Source organism: Tachypleus tridentatus, chromosome 3 (assembly GCF_004210375.1).
Source record: "Tachypleus tridentatus isolate NWPU-2018 chromosome 3, ASM421037v1, whole genome shotgun sequence".
NCBI lineage: Eukaryota > Metazoa > Arthropoda > Merostomata > Xiphosura > Limulidae > Tachypleus > Tachypleus tridentatus.
In genome coordinates, this window is record NC_134827.1 from 62,613,525 (window position 1) to 62,622,542 (window position 9,018).

The 9,018-nt window shown below is 39.1% G+C and overlaps 1 protein-coding gene across 3 annotated transcripts in view; it reads left to right on the forward strand.

Moving 5' to 3' along the window:
* The window catches only part of LOC143246977 (uncharacterized), a 69,315-nt gene extending 61,165 nt beyond the window's left edge, over positions 1-8,150 (forward strand). For all 3 annotated transcript variants that reach the window (XM_076494248.1, XM_076494249.1, XM_076494250.1), the window contains 4 exons: positions 1,907-2,089; positions 2,619-2,868; positions 4,286-4,368; positions 6,120-8,150. In XM_076494248.1, the coding sequence (XP_076350363.1) occupies positions 1,907-2,089; positions 2,619-2,868; positions 4,286-4,368; positions 6,120-6,266 (663 nt within the window). In that variant the 3' untranslated portion in view covers positions 6,267-8,150. The remainder of the gene's footprint in view (positions 1-1,906; positions 2,090-2,618; positions 2,869-4,285; positions 4,369-6,119) is intronic.
* Positions 8,151-9,018: the final 868 nt, after the last annotated feature.

Sequence of the window (9,018 nt, forward strand, 5' to 3'; positions counted from 1 at the left end):
GTTAAATCCTTCACTTTATATGCAATTTATACAAGACGCCCTACTATCAAATCACTAATTAGTGAGAATAATTTCATTATTAATGATATATCTGTGAATCTTGTGCTGACAGAAACAGTGGCGTAGCTATAGGGGGGGGCAAATTGACGTTTCATAATTAGGAATTATGGCTAACATTTTGTCACGAGGGGTCGCGAAAACTGACTTTGTCGCCGCGCGCTGAAAACCCTAGCTACGCCACTGGCCATAAGCCCCGTAACTATTAGTCCTAGACCCACACGTGTCCCCCGTTAGTACAACGGTAAGTCTACTTATTTATTCGCTAAAATCAAGGGTTCGATTCCCCTCGGTGGGCTCAGCAGATAGCCCGATGTGGCTTTGTTATAAAAACACACACAGACCCACACCTGCTGAGAAGAGTATAAAACCCGGTAGGGAAAGATGATCGCGTCTTCATTGAAGATTCTACGGTTAAAAGTGATAAATACAACTTAAATTACCTTCTGGTGCCACTCGTAACACTACAGTTCAAAGGCTCCAAATGAACGACCTGATTCGTCTCCCGCGCTATGATCAGATATTGCAAACATAGTGTTTGTTTTTGTTTGTTTTTGAATTTCGCACAAAGCTACTCGAGAGCTATTTGTGCTAGCCGTCCCTAATTTAGCAGTGTAAGACTAGAGGGAAGGCAGCTAGTCATCACCACCCTCCGTCAACTCTTGGGCTACTCTTTTACCAACGAATAGTGGGATTGACCGTAACATTATAGCGCCCCCACAGCTGAAAGGGCGAGCATGTGTGGCGCGACAGGGATGCGAACCCGCGACCCTCAGATTACGAGTCGCACGTGTTAAGACACGCCTAAATAAACACTTTTAATTCTTTATAATTCATATTATTTCACTTGAGTGAGAATTACGAGCAGCGAGAACATGCTGAATATTGAAAAACAAGTAATAACAATAAACGTGTTCAGCCATCTTTAGTCTTTAGTGTTCGGGTGATTTGGTGGAATGCAACGCGTCTCCCAAGACCGTCTCACACACGCGCGCGTCTATTGTCTAAACTGTACGCTTACCAGCGATACGTTTCTGTAAGGAAACGAGATTCATTCTGTTCAAGAGTTTTCTGCTTTATCTAAAAAGGAATATTGTTGTACATCGTGGTAGTTCATTGGATTGGCATTATTAGGTCAACCTGTAATCCTTATTAAATGTTTGGTAAGCAGATTGACATTGTAATCACAAAGACAGGACGTCCGCTTCCAACTCCAAACATATGATTCTTGTCTCGAAACAGTTATCCTACAATTGGACGAACCAGAAATGGCCAAGAGCAGCATCCGATATACTTTATTACTTATTATGACTGTCTGTTGTTAAGACAGAAACAACGCCATCTGTGCTCCGCCCACCACGGGTATCGAAACCAAATGTTAACATTGTAAGTCTACTGAGCTACGGGGAGTAGAGGGCGCTGGTTTGAAAGCGATTTCCCAATCTTCTTCGCACGATCTCAGATACTTGCACGACATCTTCAACATAAATAAACGGACATTAAACAGTTTAAAACCCTCACCGGCCCGGCATGGCCAAGCGTGTTAAGGCGTGCGACTCGTAATCTGAGGGTCGCAGGTTCGCATCCCCGTTGCGCCAAACATGCTCGCCTTTTCAGCCATGGGGGCGTTATAATGTGACGGTCAATCCCACTATTCGTTGGTAAAAGAGTAGCCCAAAAGTTGGCGGTAGGTGGTGATGACTAGCTGCCTTCCTTCTTGTCTTACACTGCTAAATTAGAGACGGTTAGCACAGATAGCCCTCGAGTAGCTTTGTGCGAAGTTCAGAAAAACAAACAAAACTCTCACAAATCTTTGTTACTTAGGTTACGATATTGTTACAAATTTCAGTTTGACGTCATCGAGTTTGACAGCGAAACATTTCACACGTTGATCGAGTACCTCCACACTGGAACTTGTGTTCTCACGTGCAACTCCATTCCCGGCCTTATATGTGCTGCAGAACATTACGACCTACCAGAACTTCTACAGTCTTGCTTCCACCATGCTAAACAGAACTTACGACTGTCAGTGGTAAGTATGTTTATTGAATGTGTTGAAGTATGCCACTCTCAATAATAGAGTTATTAACCGAATGCACTTTCAGAAAAGATATTTTTCTTTGGTGTGTGTGGATTTAGAAGATTCTAAAAACAAAAAAAAAGACATTTGTGTAAAGTAACAGCGTGGTGCTTCGGACTTTTATCGAAGTCTTCTTCACCGCTTAAAAGTTTCGTTAAAACAATTAAGGGTTACTCAACAGATAAGTAGACAAAACACTGCTTTTAAGACTCCTTCCCACACTAGTGCATTTAATTTAACGTGCGTCTTACGTTTAGTACTGCTGGAGCACAAAAATACAGTTAATAAAAAGAAACAAAAATGAGGTTTCAGAGGTTAGTTTACCCTAATCCTGCCGCGGCTATTAAGGATTCCCTCTTGTTAACAATGTCCATCCAGCTTAACTTTATTTTTGCACACACAAAATAGCAATACTATTTAAGTGGTACTAAATTTAAGGATGTACTTCAAGTATCTCACGTAGCTCTCGCGCATTTGGCAGGTTTGTTCAATGTTGAATATCCTGGAGAATTACTACTGGCGTTACAACTCTGCTTCCGAATTGGTAAACATGATCCTTACGTTTACCGACACAAGGGCTACACAGCTGTTTCCGCGCCAAGAATTTTTCTTTCTTTCCGAATCCATGTTCCAGATGGTGATTGCACGTGAAATGAATATCCCAGAAGTTAAGAAGTTCGAAATCATTCTCCAGTGGGCTAAAAAAAAAATTCAGAGGAATAATCGAAACAGTAAGTGTTGAGATAACCAATAATTACTTAGCAACTCAGAACTGAAGAACCAAAAATTAATAAATAATTAAAAATAATTTTAAAAAAATCGACATGGTCGTATTGTATCGTATTATTTATCAAGCCAATCGTTATAAATTCCAGGCAATTCAGAGGGCGCTGTTGAATTTGTATTTTCTTTTTTTAATTTCGCGCAAACCGACATGAGGGCTGTCTGCATTAGCTGCCCTTAATTTAGCAGTGTAAAACCAGAGGGACAGCATCTAGTCGTCATCACCCACCGTCAACTCTTGGGCTACTCGTTTACCAACGTATAGTAGGACTGACCGTAACTTTACAACGCCCCCACCGATGAAAGGGCGAGCATGTTTGGTGTGACGGGGAGTTGAACCTGCGATCCTCAGATTACGAGTCGAGTGCCTTACCACCTAGCCATGCCGGGCCGAATTTTTAAATCTACGATGTGCCCATCACTGGTATTTAACCTCGAATTTTAAATTACAAGTCCCTTTATATCAAAATCGTAATATCAAGCTGAGCAGATTTAATAAACTGGTCCACTATGAATTGTTCTTACACCGGTTGTTGTAAACATATTTACATAAGAAGTTAGAATACGTTATTAGAAGATTGGTTTATTACGTATGGTTGATTAATGTTAACACTTATGGCCTTATTACATTGGGAAGTATTTATCAAATAGTTCAGTCCCACTGTATTTAGAGATTCTTTTATACGGTCGCTGACAGCCTTTTAATGTGTTAAATATTCTAGAAATTTTCACAGGTGCAAGTGCTTCTGTGATAAATTTGTTTGTTTGTTTTGGAATTTCGCACAAAGCTACTCGAGGGCTCTCTGTGCTAGCCGTCCCTAATTTTGCAGTGTAAGACTAGAGGGAAGGCAGCTAGTCATCACCACCCACCGCCAACTCTTGGGCTACTCTTTTACCAACGAATAATGTGATTGACCGCCACATTATAACGCCCCCACGGCTGAAAGGGCGAGCATGTTTGGTGCGACCGGGATTCGAACCCACGACCCTCAGATTACGAGTCGAATGCCTTAACCCACCTGGCCATGCCGGGCCTCATAATATTTTGAGAATCCGTTTTAGTTTAAGAGATTTATTTGAAATTAAATGGAAAATAAAAAAACAAATGTATGATATTGACAAAACTGTAGTTGTGTACAAGATTACAACACACGTCGTACGTCTTACTTTGTTTTAACACGGGGATAATATAAATTTGCATAACAAAACGCTGCGGGGATCGAACCAGAATCCTATCTAACTCTTAAAAACAGGTTAATTTTATGATATAAACATTTCGGTTTTAGATGCCTTAAAATTGTGTTTCATAACCTTTGGGTTTACAGGTAAAATACATTTTCACGGGTTCTATTTTGTTTCATTCAGATCCATGGGAGCTCCATTGCATCATGAATCGATTAACCCGCGACCTTAAATTGTACAAAATACCGCCTCAGGAACTTATAAAGGTAAGTGAAATACAACTGAAACTTTGTATTTGAAGTTCTCAGCTGTACAGGTTACTACTGATCAAAATAACATATTTCTTGCACCAGACTTACAAAAAAGCATTAAAATCAAAGTTCTTAATATTAATATTATTGTTCATATTACTACACGTCAAATACACAAAGAATACTAAAAGTTCAGTTGTATCATATGAAGTTACAGAGGGATAACCTGTCTGGTAAACTTATGTTAACGCGATGTTTTGATCCAGTTCCATGAACCTTCATCAGGCTATATTTAACCGTTTTCTGGTTTGTTTTTCTGTACAAGTTTTGTGAAGGTACAGTTGCTTAATTGGTGTTTAAAAGATGTTCTGATCTAGTTCAGTGAGCTTTCATCAGGTCCATGTGGTTCTTAACTAAGCCAAGAGTTGTGGAGACCCCGTTTCTGAACTGGTGTTTAAAAGATGTTCTGATTTAGTTCAGTGAGCTTTCATCAGGTCCATGTGGTTCTTAACCAAGCCAAGAGTTGTGGAGACCCCGTTTCTGAACTGGTGTTTAAAAGATGTTCTGATTTAGTTCAGTGAGCTTTCATCAGGTCCATGTGGTTTTTAACCAAGCCAAGAGTTGTGGAGACACCGTTTCTGAACTGGTGTTTAAAAGATGTTCTGATTTAGTTCAGTGAGCTTTCATCAGGTCCATGTGGTTCTTAACCAAGCCAAGAGTTGTGGAGACCCCGTTTCTGAACTGGTGTTTAAAAGATGTTCTGATTTAGTTCAGTGAGCTTTCATCAGGTCCATGTGGTTCTTAACCAAGCCAAGAGTTGTGGAGACCCCGTTTCTGAACTGGTGTTTAAAAGATGTTCTGATTTAGTTCAGTGAGCTTTCATCAGGTCCATGTGGTTCTGAACCAAGCCAAGAGTTGTGGAGACACCGTTTCTGAACTGGTGTTTAAAAGATGTTCTGATTTAGTTCAGTGAGCTTTCATCAGGTCCATGTGGTTCTTAACCAAGCCAAGAGTTGTGGAGACCCCGTTTCTGAACTGGTGTTTAAAAGATGTTCTGATTTAGTTCAGTGAACTTTCATCAGGTCCATGTGGTTCTTTATTAGACAAGTGTTGTAATGACGTGACTGCTCATATGAAGACCAAATACGTTTTGGTCCGAATCATTGGTCTTCACCAGTCCTATGTGGTTCTTTCCTGGACAGGTGTTGTCCACCTTTAATAAACGGATCTAAAAGTTATTTAATTACCTATTTATCAAAGAGGCTGTGTATTTTAAGACCTTTATATGAGCAGATATCGTATGGCTGACATATCTAGAACTGTATGGGTGCATTTCTTTACTATCACTTAATCTGCGAGATATTTCTGAGTAACGAATTTAAAAAAATCGTACCTAAGCATTTATTTGGAAGTTAAAGTTTTTACGTCAAACAGTGAATGAATCCATAACTTAAAACGAATATTTCTTATAACACTTTATTTTATCTCGAGTATAAGGTTCTGCAATAGACTATCTACTACGTGCACACAAAAGGGATCGAACTTCGTACTTTGGCGTTATAAATAATCCCCCAGTCTTATCTTCCGAGTCACTGGAATGGTACTTGTACTTTATATAATTACAGACACGATGTAACAAATACCAAATTATTGTTTGCTATTTTTATTATGAACAGGATTTACGTCTGCGGTGTAGTGTGTACAAACAGTATGACTGAAAATATTCATCAGTGACTCCCTAATGTTATATTTTTATTTTTTTATAGATAGTCTTACCTACGAAGACAATCAGCAATGAACGAATCTTGGAAACACTCCTGTATCAGGCTGATATGGGAATATACCGTATTCAACCGTCCTATTTGGAAGAATGCCGTAATGCTGAAGTCGTCAGCTACAACCAAACCCGATAGGAAAATTCGCTATACGTATCAGACTGGACAAGTGGACAGAAATAACTATTTTCGCCATCAATCTGACAGGTCATGACTTTGTGAAATGAATTACGTTTCAATGATAAGTTTAGAACCTATATTAATGTTTTTCTTAGTTGCGTATCCACGGTTACCTGAGAAAGGGGGATACATCCAAATCAGATGGTCATATCTGTCTTCTTTGGAGCAGACAAGTGCTAATATCGTGTGACCAAACAGAGATTTCAGAGAGCATTTTAAGATATGTTTTTTCAATAACTTGGGTCCCCTAGCAGATATGCTTGTAGTTAAGCAAAAAGTTATACAATGGGCTATTGTGCTGTGCCGACCTCGAGTACGTAAACCCAGTTTTTTCGCTGCAAATCCGTAGACATAACGCTGAACCACTGGTCGGCAGTAAGCTCAAGAGCTTAAAACACTAAAGTTCAAGGTTCGAGGGACAGAGTGTAGAGAGTCCGCTGTGTAGCTTTGAGCTACTAACACAGACTCCAGGTTTATAAGGAAAGTTAACTCTCATTTAGATGAAATGTGGATAATAAAAAATTAGAAAGTGGTCATTATTTTACAACATGATACAAACCAACCACTATTGATACAAACCAACCACTGTCAAATACAAATAATCAGAAACACAGAGTGGAAGAGGAGGTATTTGGACTCCCACCCCTCACTGGGTATATGAAAAATTAAAACAAAGACCACTTTTTCAAAATATACTACATAATCTCGTCAAATATATATATACAAGAAATGTGAGGGTGGAGTCTTAGATCCCCCAACCCCCAGCTACGCTTCTGTTTTGTGCCAAAATTATTGCGACTACATTAAGCGCGCTTCCAATTACGTTTTGTAAAAAAAAAATAAAAAATAGAAATTTATATATATATATATATTCACATACAGCAATGACTACGAACAGAGCTAAGCCTAAATTAATACGAATCTTATATTTTTAACAAGAAAATTCCACAAAATACAGAATTAAGTTTTATAATACATTTTTCATATTGTTGACTCGATATAAAATCAAATTCACATCGGGCAATTCGACCAGGTCTCGTAAACGTTTAATTTTTTTGCTGTTCTTAATGTTACATTCACTCCCTCTGAGACTATACTTCAGCTATTTGGAAAGCATTTGTAACTGTTCTTGTTGAATTCTCTTTAATCTAAACTACTCATACTTATTGTTGTTGGGTTTTTTTGTTTCAGGTCAACAATGCGGGTTCACTTCGTTCAAACTGTCTCTCTGATTTTTCGAGAGAAACAAAAAATTTAGCAAAGTTTGTTGGGCTTTTTTTTTTCGATGAAACATTTTAAATTTTCTTACAGAAGACAACAGAATCGAACTATTTTTTGACCGACATTACTTGACGTTCCACGTATCTTTGAATGTGTTTTAAATAGACGTTCATTGTTTGTTAGATCATTACCTGCATTTTATATCATCTTAGTCTTAATTCACGTTTTCACAGAGATCAAATTCGGGTTTCGATACCCACGGCGTGCAAATCACAGATAGCCCACTGCGCAGCTTTGTGCTTAATATGAAGCACGCTCATTCTTCCATGTCGAAGTCACCATTTCTAAAAGAATCACTTATTAGTTATTGGGTCTCATGTCGATTATCCTTTCGAGAAAATACACCGACAATACCAATTCTTAATATACACGGAAGAACCATATTTTTATAACTACCCATCGTCATCAGGGCAAACAGAAAAGGCAGGCCTCTTATTTTCCCGTTTCGTCGAAAGGTGGTTTGTTTGTTTGTCGTTTTCTGTTCTTCTTGTACGGTCGTAAAAATTTGGGTCTATTTTACAAGTGAAAATGGTAATAAAATTGTATGTGTTATTTACAAATGACTCGTACTATCATTGTCTTTGAGAATGTAACTACTGCATATCAAACACAATTTTACACTTTTGCCAATCTGGACAACGCGACACGTGGTTCAAAGTATTCTTCATGTGCATGAACCTCTCTCTCGGGTCTTAAGTTGTAAAGTTTTTCACAGCGAAATTTTTTAAAAATGGCTATTACATATATTCGTTTCGTGATGTATTGGGCCTGGCATGGCCTAGCGCGTTAAGGCGTGCGCTTCGCAATCCGAGGGTCGCGGGTTCGCGCCCGAGTCGCGCCAAACATGCTCGCCCTCCCAGCCGTGGGGGCGTTATAATGTGACGATCAATCCCACTATTCGTTGATAAAAGAGTAGCCCAAGAGTTGGCGGTGGGTGGTGATGACTAGCTGCCTTCCCTCTAGTCTTACACTGCTAAATTAGGGACGGCTAGCACAGATAGCCCTCGAGTAGCTTTGTGCGAAATTCCAAAACAAACAAACGTGATGTAATTCACCAGCACGAATATCGTTGAATTTATAGGTCGATGTAAAAGTGTTCCTCGTGCTCCACGAGCCTCTAATTTTATGTTTCCACTCGCACTCACACACACACACAAAAAGCGTCATTTGAAATTGACAGTCATTCGTAAAGCTGTGCCTTCGTACACTTCGTGTCTTGAAATAAGTCATGTTTGATTTTAAAAAAAAGCAAAAACGTTGCACACGATGTTTATATCCGAACACAGAAGCTAATTACACATTTCGTGTTTGTGTTTTTAGAACTCCGTTGTTTATGACGAATAAAATCAAACTATAACATGATAGGAGGTTTATCTCAAATGCGACTAGAAGGCGCCGAAATCGTTTGAAGGCGACCAACAGATTAGAA